Genomic DNA, 15,594 nt, shown 5'->3' on the forward strand with positions numbered 1-15,594 from the left:
TGGGATTACAGGCATGCGCCACCATGCCTGGCTAATTTTGTAGAGACAAGGTTTCACGGCCCGGCGCGGTGGCTCACGCCTGTAATCCCAGCACTTTGGGAGGCCGAGGCGGGCGGATCACAAGGTCAGGAGATCGAGACCACAGTGAAACCCCGTCTCTACTAAAAATACAAAAAATTAGCCGGGCGCGGTGGCGGGCGCCTATAGTCCCAGCTACTCAGGAGGCTGAGGCAGGAGAATGGCGTGAACCCAGGAGGCGGAGCTTGCAGTGAGCTGAGATCCGGCCACTGTACTCCAGCCTGGGCGGCAGAGCGAGACTCCGTCTCAAAAAAAAAAAAAAGGTTTCACTGTGTTGGTCAGGCTAGTCTCAAACTCCCGACCTCAAGTGATCCACCCACCTCAGCCTCCCGAAGTGCTAGGATTACAGGTGTGAGCCACTGTGTCCGGCATTCATTTCTTTCAAACTCCAGTAATATCGATTAATTTAAAAAATTCAGAGACTGGGTTGCCCACATGTGGGATATCTTTCATGTTTGATCCTGGAAGTACATCAGGTATGAATCTAAAGTTTCCTGTGTCTGTGGGGTCACAATTGCATCAGCAGCTCCCCAGTCCCCACCTATTTAGATAAACTCATTCAGAGATAATATCCACCTGTACATTTGAGGCCATGTAGAGGGCCTCCTTGTCTCCCATGGTAGGCTCTGGGGATGGGGAAGAAATAGATTTATCCTTTAAATTCTCACCTGAGGCTGGACATGGTGGCTCACACCTATAATTCCAGCACTTTGGAAGGCTGAGGTGGTGAGAGGATCACTTGAGAGGAATATTTGAGTCCAGCCTAGACAACAGGGTGAGATCCCAAAAAAAGTTTTAAATGGGCAGGGCACATGCCTGTAGGGTCCCATCTACTCTGAAGGCCGAGACAGGAGGATTGCTTGAGTCCGGGAAGTTGAGGCTGCAGTGAGCCGTGATCATGCCACTGCACTCCAGCCTGGAAAACAGAGCAAGACCCTGTCTCAAAAAATCAACCGATAATAAATAAAAAATATAAACTTGACTGGGTGCAGTGGCTTGCACCTGTAATCCTAGCACATTAGGAGGCTGAGCGGGGAGGATTGCTTGAGCCCAGGAGTTCCAAGTTGCAGTAAGATATGATCTCCAGCTTGGGTGACAGACCAAGAGACTGCCTCAAAACATATAAATAAATAAATAAATAAATAAATAAATAAATAAATAAATAAAAATTCCTCAGCATAAGCTCCATCAAGTTTAAGACATTTTGGTGAAAATACAACTGCTACGTGCCTGGGCTATCTTTTGGGGGCAATAAAAATGTTCTGGAATTAGATAATGGTGATGGATAAACAACTTTGTAAACATACTAAAAACCACTGAATTGTACATTTTAAAAAGGTTGACTTTTGACTGGGCACGGTGGCTCATGCCTGTAATCCCAGCACTTTGGGAGGCCGAGGCGGGTGGATCACGAAGTCAAGAGATCGAGACAATCCTGGCCAAGATGGTGAAACCCCGTCTCTATGAAAAATACAAAAATTAACTGGGCATGGTGGCACATGCCTGTAAACCCAGCTACTCAGGAGGCTTAGGCTGGAGAATCGCTTGAACCCAGGAGGTGGAGGTTGCCGTGAGCCGAGGTTGCGCCACTGCACTCCAGCTTGGAGACAGAGCGAGACTCCATCTCAAAAAAAGAAAAAAACGTTGACTTTTATAGTAGATAAGTATATCTCAATAAATCTGTTACCAAAAAAAAAAAAGCAAGTTTTTACAAAGTGTGAAAAAACTAGTTGAGTGAGTTTTCTTTTTTGAGACAGAGTCTCGCTCTGTCGCCCAGGCTGGAGTACAGCGGCGCTATCTCGGCTCACTGCACGCTCTGCCTCCCGGGTTCACGCCATTCTCTTGCCTCAGCCTCCTGAGTAGCTGGGACTACAGGCGCCTGCCACCACGCTGGGCTAATTTTTTTGTATTTTTAGTAGAGATGGGATTTCACCATGTTAGCCAGGATGGTCTCGATCTCCTGACCTCGTGATCCGCCTGCTTTGGCCTCCCAAAGTGCTGGGATTCAGGCGTGAGCCACCACGCCTGCCCTTGAGTGAGGTTTTTTAGGGTTTTCTAGAGGTGAAGAAATCCACAGATACACAACCACACTCACACATATGCACATGCACACACACATTTTATTTCAAAAGAGCACAAAGGCAATTTTGTGCTGCTACTTCTGAAACCAGACAGTTATAGACTTTTTTGTTTTTGTTTTTGTTTTTTGAGACAAAGTCTCGCTCTGTCTCCCAGGCTGGAGTGCAGTGGCACTGCAACCTCCACCTCCCTGGTTCAAGTGATCCTCCTGCTTCAGCCTCCCAAGTAGTAGCTGGGACCCAATGTGCACCATGATGCCTGGCTAATTTTTGTATTTTTGGTAGAGATGGGGTTTCACCATGCTGGCCAGGCTGGTCTTGAACTCTTGAGCTCTTAAGCTCAAGTGATCCACCTCAGCCTCCCAAAGTGCTGGGATTACAGGCATAAGCCATTGTGCCTGGCCTGACTGTTGACTTTTAATTGAGGAAAAGGTGCAGGAGACACCAGAGGTCCTAATGGGAAAATCTAAAACCTCAATTACCAAGGCAGGAGGATCACTTGAGTTCAGGAGTTTCAACATGGTGAAACCTCGTCTCTACTAAAAATACAAAAAATTAACTGGGTGTGGTGGCACGTGCCAGTAATCCCAGCTACTCAGGAGGCTGAGGCAGGAGAATCACTTGAACTGGGGAGGCGGAGGTTGCAGTGAGCCGAGATCATGCCATTGAACTCCAGTCTGGGCGACAGAACGAGACTCTGTCTCTAAATAAATAAACAAATAAAATTAAAACCTCAGCTGGGCGCGGTGGCTCACACCTGTAATCTCAGTACTTTGGCAGGCCAAGGCGGGTAGATCATGAGGTCAGGAGTTCGAGACCAGCCTGGCCAAGAGACTAGCCTGGCCAATATGGTGAAACCCTGTCTCTACTAAAAATACAAAAATTAGCCAGGTGTGATGGCAGGCACCTGTACTCCCAGTTACTTGAGAGGCTGAGGCAGGAGAATTGCTTGAACCCAGGAGGTGGAGGTTGCAGTGAGCCGAAGATCACGTCACTGCACTCCAGCCTGGGCAACAGAGCAAGACTCTGGCTCAAAAAATAATAGTAATAAAAAATAACACCTCAATTAATTTCAGTATGACTTTGTCAAGAGGCAATTATTTGCGAAGCACTTTATATGCTAACTCACAGGGCTACCAGATGAGGTAACATGGTTATTGCCACATTACAGATGAGGCTCAGAGAGCATAGGTACCTTGCCTGGGGTCACACAGCTTGTAAACGGGAGAGTTGGGATTTAAATCCAGTCTCTTTGTTCCGAAACCTGTGCTCTCTTCACTTCCCCTAGGCTGCCTGGCAAAATAAATAAAAAGCCACCTGTCCCCAAAACTTCCAAATTGTACTTTGGTTCCTTTATTCCATTTCATCCCATCTTTAGTCCTAGCCACTGTGTCTTTTTTTTTTTTTTGAGATGGAGTCTTGCTCTGTCACCCAGGCTGGAGTGCAGTGGCGCGATCTTGGCTCACTGCAATCTCTGCCTCAAGGGTTAAAGGGACTCTCCAGCCTCAGCTTCCCAAGTAGCTGGGACTACAGGCGCATGCTACCATGTCCGGCAAATTTTTTTTTTTTTTTTGGTATTCTTGTAGGGACAGTGTTTTACCATGTTGGCCAGGCTGGTCTTGAACTCCTGACCTCAGGTGATCTGCCTACCTCAGCCTCCCAAAGTGCTGGGATTACAGGCGTGTGTCACCACGCCCAGCTTAACTTTTTTGTACCATCTTCACCCTTTGCTCTGGCCAGAAGGGTCTCTCCTCACTGTCCCCAGAACACCCCCGGAATTTGTAAATAAAGACAGTTCAAAGAGTGATACACTTTATTTTTTAATTAATTAACTAATTTTTTTAGAGACAGGGTTTTACTCTGTTAGGCTGGAGTGCAATGGCGCAATCATAGCTCACTACAGCCTTGAACTCCTGGGCTAAAGAGATCCTCCTGCCTTAGCCTCTTGAGTAGGCTGGAACTATAGGTGCACACCACCATGTCTGGATAATTTTTTATTTATTTTTATTTTTGCAGAAATGTGAGAGGAGGGTCTTGCTTTGCTCTCCAGGCTGGTCTTGAACTCCTGGCTTCATGCCATCCTCTTGCCTGAGCTTCCCAAATTGCTGAGATTATAGGTGTGAGTTACTGTGCCCCTACTGGACTGATGCACTTTATAAACCACACACTGTAAGCTCTACACAAATGTAAACTAGTATCTTCTCCTTTCCTTCCACTAGAAGCGTCTCTGTTGGCATGTCCAAAGTCTCAGAGTTTTTCAAGGTTAAACTCAGTCCTCTGCAACTCTGGCAGCTTCCAGATGGCAGGATAGGCAGGGGACTGTTTTTTCTGGATTCTTGGGACACTCACCACAAAATCAGTACCATGTAATGCCCTGGCCTGCCCTGGGCTGCGTAAGTTCTTTTGTCTACGTTCTTGCTAAGGACCTGTTTGACCCTCTAAGCAGTGAAGCAATAGCTGTTTTCCACTCAACCTCTCTTACCCTTATTTTTCTCATTTGCAAAATGGGAATGATGGTAGCTATGTTGGCCTTACCCATGAGTCTCTTCCCAGTCCCACCTTGGGCATGTTGTGGGCAGAAGCAGTGCTGCCCTAGTGCAGCGGTTCTCAAAGTGTGATCTGCAGAGCCACTCAGGGATCTGAGACAATCTTCTTTTCTAACCACATACCTGTGTGAGGCTGGGTTTTCTTCATATACTTGAATCAACACATTACAACAGCTTGAACACAGAAACAGATATGAGAATACAGCTGTCTTCCATTAAGCCAGATATTAAAGCATTTGCAAAAATATAAAATAATGCCACTGTTCTCACTATTTGTTTTAGATAATTAAAAAATATATAATGTCAACATGTAATAGATTATTATCTTATGAATTAATAAACATTTAAAACATTCTCAGTTTTAGTTTCTTTTTTTTTTTTTTTTTTTAGAGACAGGCCTCACTCTGTGGCCCAGGCTGGAGTGCAGTGGCTATTCACAGGCACGATCCCACTACTGATCAGCAGGGACTCAGTTTTAATTTCTAATACAATAATTATCAATACATATAATCCACACAAACAAAAGCTCTTGGAAATCCTCAATAATTTTCAAGAATATAGAGGTACTGAGACCCAAAGTTTGAGAACCCCTCGAGGAAATAATAGAGTTCCAGATCTAGATTTTTTAGGTACTTCGTTTTCTAACCCTCTCCTATGCCTCAATTTATCTCTAATACAATAATACTCATTGTTGTGGCGTGGGTGCCTCTTGGTTTCTTTCGTTTCCTAATGTTTAGATCTTGCTTTATGTGTGTATACGGGGATGGTCTTTGGAAGGATACACAATTAACTGGTACAGCGGTTGAGGGGAGTTCGGAAACTGGGAGAAAGTGGCACCATAAACCTTTCTGCTCTGTTTGATTTTAAAATACAGTACATCGTGGATGCAGTGCCTGAATTAATAATGAACAATTAAAAGTAAAATTACATTTGTAATGCATAGGAATGCATGAGAAACTCAAGTCTACTCAAGTAAAGTGTTAAACGACAAAGACAAACAATAAGACGAAGAAAGTTATCCTTGTCTGCCTTCACCGGACTCACAAACACTTAGCTCAGGTTCCCTCTGGCTCCTCTGGCTCCTCTCCCGCCCGCTGGGGTTAAGCCACTCTCATCCTCAGCCCCGCCCCTCGGCCCCACCCCCTTCAACAACTGCAGCCACGCCCCTCACTGCCTCGCCCCGCCCCGCGGCGACGTCACCTCCGGCCAACCCGCTTCCCCAACTCCGTCTGGCTCCCGCCTTCGCCCGCTTCCGGTCGTCGTCGTCGCCGCTGCTGCCGCTGCTGCTGCTGCTGAGGCTGCTGGCGGAGGCCGGAGGATCGGGCGGCGGCGGCGGCGGCGGCTGAGAGGGCGGCGGCGGGAGCGGAGCGGGACGAGAGAACGAGAGGAAGCGAGCGAGGAGCGCGCAGAGCGCGCTTTTCCGTGCGCCTGAGGAGCCGAAGCAGCCCCGGCCCCGCCGCCGCCGCCTGGCCGCCGGACAAAGCCGAGAGCCCGCGCCCACAGCCATGTCCTCGTCAGCCGGCAGCGGCCACCAGCCCAGCCAGAGCCGCGCCATCCCCACCCGCACCGTGGCCATCAGCGACGCCGCGCAGCTACCTCATGACTATTGCACCACGCCCGGGGGGACGCTCTTCTCCACCACACCGGGAGGTGAGCGCCGGCCAGCCGTCCGCCGCGCCCGGTGTCCCGCCGCGGTCCTGTAACTCCTCGGCGTCTGGGTGCCCGGCCGCTTCGCCCCCGCCCCAGCTCCACCGAAGCCCCGGGGACGCTGCCCTTGGGCTCGCCCGAGCGTTCGGGATCCTTTACTTCGTGTTCTCTCTTGCCCGCAGCTCGAGTCCGCGCGCGCCCCACTCGGGAATGTGGCTGTCCTGTCGCGAAAAAGAGCTCTTGTTTCCGCTTCGTGGCAGGCTTACGCACTCGACCCAGTTTTCTCTCCCCTCTCTGCCTCCTTCCCGGGCGGATTTGGCTCCACTTGGCCTTGCATTCCATTCTACATTGCCTGTCTCTTGCAGATTGTGCAAATTAATGCGTGATTTTGAAGCTGGCTTCAGGCCTTTTTAAAAAAGAACTTTGGGAGAGGAATTCGGCCCCGGGATCCTGCGATGGCTTGTTTTGCTGCTTTTAGAACACCGGGAGGAGGCTAGAATGCCTAGTGTGGAAGCCTCACCCAGCATTATCCCGCTTTGACAGCATTGTTTACTTTGCTGGACGAGGCCCCACGGTTGAGGGGAGTCCCCAGGCCGGGAGGATAGAGTGATAAAATAAAGCTCAAGTAATAGCCAAGGGAAAGTAGGTGGGGGTGGTAGGGCGCTGGCAGCTGTCTTTCGGCGGCGACGCCTTTTAAATGGATTGAAGGACCTTTGTCAAGGACACCCCAGTTGGGTGGGGTGGTTGCTTGATGCTGTGAAAGGGGCTAGAGAGAGGCAGTCCAGAGAGAGGGTGGTTCCCTGGCATTGCTTTTCAAAGCATGACCAGGAACTGTTTACAAATAAGTAACACTGGGGTAGAGGTGAAGCTTGGTCATGGGAAAAGAGTTCAAAGGTTGTCTGTGCCCTAACTGGGCTGTCCTCCAGAGGGAGGAGCCTGGAAAGCGATTTTGAGGAGCCTTATTGAAGGGAACGGGGCCTCCTTTTTAACTTCAGAACTTTGTCTTCTTTTGGTGCTGGGGTGGCCTCTTGCTAGAGGGTGGGGACTTCGCAGCTCCTGCCGTCTAGAGGATTGCTAGCCTTGTTCCTGTGGGCAGGGCTCAGGAGCCGTACGGCAACCAATCCGGTGCAGTTAGGCCTGGACCATCCTTAAATCAGTTGCACAATAGCAAGGCCTGTGGAGTAAGACCTTCTTGCCAACACCAAGGGATAAAAATTTAGGAGAGAGCTTTACAGAGAAATTCAGCCAGGCCGCTCTAGGTGGGGGGGCTGCCTTGGAAGGCTTTTTAAATGACCCAGGCAGAAGTTCATTAATATGTATGGAGAGCTGGGTTTAAGGAAATGTTAACTTTGCAGAATAGTGGAGTTATTAGGTGGCTTAACTCATGGAAGAAATCTCCCTCCGATATGACCAGTTCAAGACCAAGTCATGTGTTTGAGCATGGGACAGAGTCTCGCTCTGTCGCCCAGTCTGGAGTACAGTGGCAGGACCTCGGCTCACTGCGTTCTCCACTTCCTGGGCTCAAGCAATCCTCCCACTTCAGCCTCCTGAGTAGCTGGGACCACAGGCACGTGCCACCACGCCTGGCTAATTTTTTTGTATTTTTGGTAGAGCCTGGGCTTCTCCATGTTGCCCAGGCTGGTATTGAACTCGTGGGCTCAAGTTAGTCACCCCCTCAGCCTCCCAGAGTGCTGGGATTACAGGCATGAGCCACTCCAACCGGCCAAGATCTTGCTTTTTAATCCTGAAAAATTTTGGCAGACCAGAATCTGCTCCATATAAGAGTTGTCTTGAACTTGAACTGATAGCTTTTAAGAAATAGATACTGCCGGGCGCGGTGGCTCAAGCCTGTAATCCCAGCACTTTGGGAGGCTGAGACAGGCGGATCACGAGGTCAGGAGATCAAGACCATCCTGGCTAACACGATGAAACGCCATCTCTACTAAAAAAATACAAAAAACTAGCCAGGTGAGGTGGCGGGCGCCTGTAGTCCCAGCTACTTGGGAGGCTGAGGCAGGAGAATGGCCTGAACCCAGGAGGTGGAGCTTGCAGTGAGCTGAGATCTGGCCACTGCACTCCAGCCTGGGAGACAGAGCCAGACTCCGTCTCAAAAAAAAAAAAAAAAGAAAGAAAGAAATAGATACTGTTTTCTGAGGTGATGGAAAGGGATTGATAACTTCTTCCAGAATTCTTTGTGGTATTGCTCAGTAAATGCCTGTGCTTCCAGCAGTTCAGAACACTTCATAGTAACAACTGCACTCAGCTATAGTTTATTTGGGAAAGGAACTAAACTTTCAGCTATATATTAATCCCCTGAGGGAAGAGCCACCTAGACACGTGGTGGGTTTTTTGGCTTATGTCAAATAGTCAGGCTACCATGCTTTTAAAAATAAGGGCATAGTCTTTAAGCGTTGCTTCAAAGGTAGAAGCCTGTCTCATAGCCTGGATTAATTCTTAAAGTGCTTTGCAAGATTCTGCCAGAAATACTGATTCATTACCCCTCCTCCTAACACTCAATCACTGTTTTCTCAAATATCACTTAACTTCCCCCCAAATTGTTTACACACACAGTTTTTTTGTTTTGGATTTAAATACTTGTCATCTTGGCTCTTCTTTAATGTTGAGCCTGTATTTATTGGGAGAGCCCATCGTAATCTTTGAATTTTTTTTGTTTGTTTGTTTTTTGTTTTTTGGAGACGGAGTCTCGCTCTGTCGCCCAGGCTGGAGTGCAGTGGTGTGATCTCGGCTCACTGCAAGTTCCGCCTCCTGGGTTCACACCATTCTCCTGCCTCAGCCTCCCAAGTAGTTGGGACTACAGGTGCCCACCACCACGCCCGGCTAATTTTTTATATTTTTAGTAGAGACGGAGTTTCACCATGTTAGCCAGGATGGTCTCGATCTTCTGACCTCATGATCTGCCCTCCTTGGCCTCCCAAAGTGCTGGGATTGCAGGCCTGAGCCACCGCACCCAGCTGTATGTAATCTTTGAATTTTTAACATGAGGGCTTACCTAATATCTTTATAAGGACATGGTACTGTTGCAGTTGGATTTAATCACTATTACAGCACTGAATGCTGTTTAGGTGTTCTTTACTTACTGATTTAACTTCCCACTCTGATGGTTTGTGTATCTCTAATGCTACATTCATCTTCCTGTCACCATGTAATTTTATTTCCCTCAACCAGGGTGCAATAGTTTGTTATCTGGCCACCCCCAGATGCCTGGATTAATGTGGTTAGGTATCATTAGTAAATTTTGTGCACCCAGGGCAGTGGTTTGCACAAAAGGGGACAACAGACAAAAGTAGGAAATACAGTCCTTGGTCTGAACAGGTTTAAATTCTTGATTTGGGGGTAGGGGCAGACAGATAAGATTTTTAGTTCTGAAAGGGTAGAGTCAAGTGCTAACATGTATTTCAGACTTGAAAACATTTAGAAAAATGAATGGTAGGTTTGTATTGGAAATCTCTGTTTAGTGGTAAGGGAGGGTATTAACATTTCCTGCCTCAGACTTCTGGAAACCTTCTGGAGGGTCACGTACATGTCAGAGCATTCCAGCATAACAACAGTTGATGGATCGAATGCCCTAAATGATCAGACTAAGCAGGGACATTCACAGCCTAGCAAATTTAGAGTTTCTCCCTCCTTGAAGAGTCCTTTATTCATTGGGGATCAGAGGAGATACAGCTTACCCTTGAGGTTTCTCAAAATTGCCTTCCTGTGGTTTGGGAAATGAGAAGTGGGTGAAAACACACTTGCTGTAACCTCTTGAATTTCTCATATTGCTAGAAGAGTACCCTTTCTCATTACAAAGGAAGAGGGGATTTTGTGTTGGGCAAATTTCAGGCCAAAAAAAAAACTCTTGGATTTTATTTTTTTTCTATCCGCCTGTGGAGGAGTGGATGATATTTGGTTCTTCCATTGAGAAGCTACTTCTGCCCTCAAAAGAAGGTAAAGTTACTATAGTCGGCTCCACTTTTAATAACACTAGTGACCTGGAAGAAACCTAATGCTTTCATTTTATTATTGAGAGAAACTGGGACCCAGAGAAGTTAAGTAACTTGTTAGTATTAAACAGCTAATTATTGTCCGTGGGTCCCTCAAATTTAATATCCTTATCACTATTCCATTTTTTTCCTCCACTATTTTGAGATGCTTATCTTACTAGGAAAGGAAGTTTGCAAACATTTTTAAAGAGACTTTTCTACCTCCAGAATGCTAGCTAATGTGATTCTTTCTGCTACCTTATTTCCTTTCAAGGTGCTGAACTGCCTCCTTTTAGAAGAGTTGTTTTGCTCTGGGGAATGAGCGGAAACATAGACACGTCTTTTACCCTTTCTCTTTGCCTTTCTTTTCCAGCACAGCATTCTCATCAGCCATGGAAAAGTATGCTGTTACCATAACAGGGGCAACAGAGGGGAACTAACTGTGATGGTCTGAAATTTTGTCTGGGCTGTAGCTCTTCCTTTCTGCCTCTCGGATAGTTGATGTAATTGGTTCACTGGGACAGAATTTCATAAAGGCTGTTGGATGGGTTTGGAAAAAAGGAGAAAGCAGGAAGAAGGGAAAATAATCCACTTATTGTGAACTATCCCAAAATAAAGAGTGTTGGGGGTGAAGAGAACGGCTTTTTTTTTTTTCTTTTTTCTTTCTTTGAGACAGTTTCACTCTTGTTGCCCAGGCTGGAGTGCAATGGCGCCATCTCGGCTCACTGCAACCTCCGCCTCCCAAGTTCAAGTGATTCTCCTGCCTCAGCCTCCCAAGTAGCTGGGATTACAGGCATGTGTCACCACGACCGGCTAATTTTGCATTTTTAGTAGAGACGGAATTTCTCCATGTTGGTCAGGCTAGTCTCGAACTCCCGACCTCAGGTGATCCGCCCACCTCGGTCTCCCAAAGTGCTGGGATTACAGGTGTGAGCCACCGTGCCTGGCGGGAGCTGCTTTTTAATCTGGTTCCTTTCTTGGGAGGAATAAGTAGAGTTCTGAGAAGGAAAGCCAGCTTCTGACCATGTCGTAAAATTTCTAACTCGATATCCTTGGGCTGAGTTTATTCTAGGTCAGTAACTTCTGAACCAACAAATGGTGCTTATTGAACTCTCTAAGTTATTAGCCAGAGGACTTCATTATTACATATGAGAAGTGCATAAACAACATAGTTTGGGGTGTTCAAACCCTTTGCCTTGTATTTGAGGAAGATGGCATTTACTTGTATCAGAGTAACACGACGTATGTTGTCATTTTGTGGGAGATTCAACTTTAATCTCATATTCATCAGCTGCCAATATATATGTAGAAGAGAGTATACCTCAGTTTTTATGTTGGGTGCATTTTTGCTGGCAAGGGACTGAATTCTAAGCCTGAGGAAGGCAGTAGTCCTCATCCTCAAGGCAGTGTACTGTGTGGAGGGAGTGCCCCTGCCTGACCTAAGCCAGCTATAGTCTGACAAGGGAGAAGAGCACAGGTGGATAGTGCAGCATGCACAACAGAGTTGTGCACAGCTCCCTGCCGCTCTCCTGAGGCCTGCTGTGTGCAACAGGAAGAAGGAAAAGTCACTGGCCTGTAAACTGGCACTACTAAGGTTATTCAGCAGAAACTTTTTGAGGATAGGAGTCTTAAAGACAGTTTTATAAGAGGGATCTTGCGTGGTTTGGAGACTCTGTAGGCTTGATTTTGTGTGTGTGTGTGTGTGTGTGTGTGTCGATTTGCAGATCAGATGGGGTAAAGTTAACATGGAGAAAGTTAGTTAATCTGGTTACAGAGGAAGAGAGCCTGAGCAGGAGGACAGTTTATTGGTGAATGGCAGAAAAACTTTCATCAAATTGGTGTTTATAAGTTTTTTCTTTTTTTTGAGATGGAGTCTCGCTCTGTTGTCCAGGCTGGAGTGCAGTGGCATGATCTCGGCTCATGGCAACCTTCACCTCCCAGGCTGAAGCGATTCTCCTGCCTCAGCCTCCTGAGTAACTGGGATTACAGGTGATTGCCACCACGCCTGGCTAATTTTTGTATTTTTTGTAAAGATGGGGTTTTACCGTGTTGGCCAGGCTGGTCTTGAACTTCGGACTTCAAGTGATCCACCTGTCTTGGCTTCTCAAAAATGCTGGGATTACAGGCATGAGCCACCGTGCTTGGCCTTTTAAAAGATTTTTGACATTTATTTTATTTTATTTTTTATTTTTTTGAGACAGAATCTCACTCTGTAGCCAAGGCTGGAGTGCAGTGGCATGATTTTGGCTGACTGCAATCTCCGCCTCCCAGGTTCAAGCAATTCTCATGCCTCAGCCTCTCGAGTAGCTAGGATTACAGACATGCACCACCACACCTGGCTAATTTTTGTATTTTTAGTAGAGACAAGATTTCACCATGTTGGCCAGGCTGGTCTCAAACTCCTGACCTCAGGTTATCCACGCACCTCGGCCTCCCAAAGTGTTGGGATTTCTGGTGTGAGCCACCGTGCCCGGCCTGTGGGCTTAAAAGATCTGAAATCCATGAAAGAAAACCCTGTGCGCTCTCTTTAACACCAAGTAGCTGTCCACGCAGTATGTAGCTGGTTCTCAGGCCACAGCTTGAAGCCAAAAGCTCAGAAATCTTGGAATGTTTACATTTAAATAAATAATCGTTCAGCTCGCTAGGACAAATGCTTTGACAAACAGAAACTGTTCATTTTATTGAGTAGTTTTAAAAAGTAAAAACTTGAAAAAGGATAAACAAGGATAAACTGGAAAATACAATTTAGTGCTTGTGTATGTATTCCTTGGGATTTTCTGTATACAAGATCATGTTATCTGTGACTAGAGATCGTTTTATATTTTCCTTATCAATCTGGATGCTTTTAATTTATATTTCTTGCCCAATTGCCTTAGCTAGAACCTTAAGTATTGAATAGACGTGGTGAGTCATCAAGAATGGACATCCTTGCCTTGTTTGCTGTTCCCTAAGGGGGGAAAAACATTCAGTCTTTCACCATTTCACTATTAAGATGTTAGCTGTGTTTCCATAGATGTCCTTTATCAGGTTGAGAAAGTTTCCTTCTACTCCTAGTTTGTTTTTATCATGAAATGTTGTTGGATTTTGTCAAGTGCCTTTTTTCCCTCTATTGAGATGGTCATGTGACTTTTGATTTTCATTCTATTGACATGACAGATTAATTGATTTTGAGATGTCGAATCAGTCTTGGATTCCTTGGATAAATCTCCCTTGGTCATGGTGAGATTTTTGGTCCTTTTCACATATTGCTGAATTTGGAGCTGGGCATGGTGGCTCACACCTGTAATCCCAGCACTTTGGGAGGCTGAGATGGACAGATCACCTGAGGTCAGGAGTTCGAGACCAGCCTGCCCAACATGGTGAAACCCCGTCTCTACTAAAATACAAAAAATTAGCCAGGCATGGTGGCACATGCCTGTAGTCCCAGCTACCTGGGAGGCTGAGGCGGGAGAATCACTTGAACCTGTGAGGCAGGGGTTGCAGTGAGCCAAGATCGTGCTACTGCATTTCAGCCTGGGTGACAGAGCAAGACTCCATGTTTAAAAAAAAAAAAAAAAAATCAGAATTTGGGTTGTTAATATTTTGTTAAATTTTGCATGAGGGATATTAGTTTGTATTTTTCTTGTGATGTTTTGGTTTGGGTAATAGCAAATTCAATTTTAATTTTTTAAGAAATGGTCTGTTGTTTATAGCAAAAGTGCTGACTGTTTACTGGTGAAGATAGACCATTGCAGCTTAGGTTCTAAGAAGCACTTACCAGAAAGCATGAAAGGCTTGCAATTCTTCATTTTAAGATGTCATGATTAATCATTAGTGCCTCAGAGAGGAGCTCGTCTCATTATCAAAGACTGTTTATGTTTGTGTTAGGTGTTGGACTGCTTCTACGTTAAAATGGAACTGTTCTCTGGTATGATAAGTTCCTAGAAATTTTATGAATTGGCAGCAGATAAAAATAGTAACCTAGACCAGGATATCCAATAGGATTATTTCAAGTTCCTTACTATAAGTAAAAATGGAAGATGTTGATAGATATCCATTATTTTATTTATTTGTTTGTTTGTTTTTGAGACAGCCTCACTCTGTCACCAAGGCTAGAGTGCAGTGGCATGATCTCAGCTCACTGCAACCTCCACCTCCAGGGTTCAAGTGATTCTCCTGCCTTAGCCTCCTAAGTAGCTGGGACTACAGGTGTGCACCACCACCCCTGGCTAGTTTTTTGTATTTTTAGTGGATTCGGGGTTTCATCACGTTGTCCAGGCTGGTCTCGAACTCCTGACTTAAGGTGATCCACCTGTCTCGGCCTCCCAAAGTGCTGGAATTACAGGCATGACCTAGATATCCAGGTACCCAAGAGGAGGGAAAATGAATTTGGGAGGTAAGCAAATAGTTGGAATGAAAGCCAGATTTGAATCTGAGTGTTTTCTGCATACCATTAGCAGTGATCTTTCTTTAATTTTTTTTTTTTTTTTTTTTTTTTTGGAGACAGAGTCTCTCCATCACCCAGGCCTGGAGTGCAGTGGCACCATCTCAGCTTACTGCAACCTCCACCTCCCGGGTTCAGGCAGTTCTCCTGCCTCAGCCTCCCGGGTAGCTGGGATTACAGGCACCAACCACCATGCCCGGCTGATTTTTGTGTTTTTAGTAGAGATGGGGTTTTACCATGTTGGCCAGGCTGGTCTTGAACTCCTGACCTCAAGTGATCCTCTCGTGTCGGCCTCCCAAAGTGCTGGGATTGAACCACCATGCCCAGCCCTGTTTCTTTTGTTAAGATAAAAATTGTCTCTGTTGATTTATTAGCACTTCAAAGATTTGATGGTTGTGCACACTGAATGTGGTTTGGCCACCACCCGTCTCCCTGGAGAATACAGAGTTAGGCAGCTTTTAATTTCCTCTGGGTTATTTGCCACAGAGCTTTTCAGGAGTCTCTCTTCATCCACAGTCTCCATGAAGAACAGATGTTTAAAACTGAAGTTCAGGGCCGGGCGCGGTGGCTCAAGCCTGTAATCACAGCACTTTGGGAGGCCGAGACGGGCGGATCACGAGGTCAGGAGGTCGAGACCATCCTGGCTAATACGGTGAAACCCCGTCTCTACTAAAAAAAATACAAAAAAAAAACTAGCCGGGCGAGGTGGCGGGCGCCTGTAGCCCCAGCTACTCGGGAGGCTGAGGCAGGAGAATGGCGGGAACCCAGGAGGCGGAGCTTGCAGTGAGCTGAGATCCGGCCACTGCACTCCAGCCTGGGCGACAGAGCGAGACTCC

At 46.4% G+C, this 15,594-nt stretch overlaps 1 protein-coding gene across 1 annotated transcript in view; it reads left to right on the forward strand.

Annotated features, from left to right (window-relative positions):
* The first annotated feature begins 5,916 nt into the window (after window positions 1-5,916).
* Window positions 5,917-15,594, forward strand: part of EIF4EBP2 (eukaryotic translation initiation factor 4E binding protein 2) — a 28,255-nt gene continuing 18,577 nt past the window's right edge. Inside the window, exon 1 of the mRNA XM_033208521.1 lies at window positions 5,917-6,352. Within this exon, the coding sequence (XP_033064412.1) occupies window positions 6,208-6,352 (145 nt within the window). The 5' untranslated portion in view covers window positions 5,917-6,207. The remainder of the gene's footprint in view (window positions 6,353-15,594) is intronic.

The sequence above is a fragment of the Trachypithecus francoisi genome, unplaced genomic scaffold, assembly GCF_009764315.1.
Source record: "Trachypithecus francoisi isolate TF-2019V2 unplaced genomic scaffold, Tfra_2.0 Lachesis_group9, whole genome shotgun sequence".
NCBI classification, from domain to species: Eukaryota; Metazoa; Chordata; class Mammalia; order Primates; family Cercopithecidae; genus Trachypithecus; species Trachypithecus francoisi.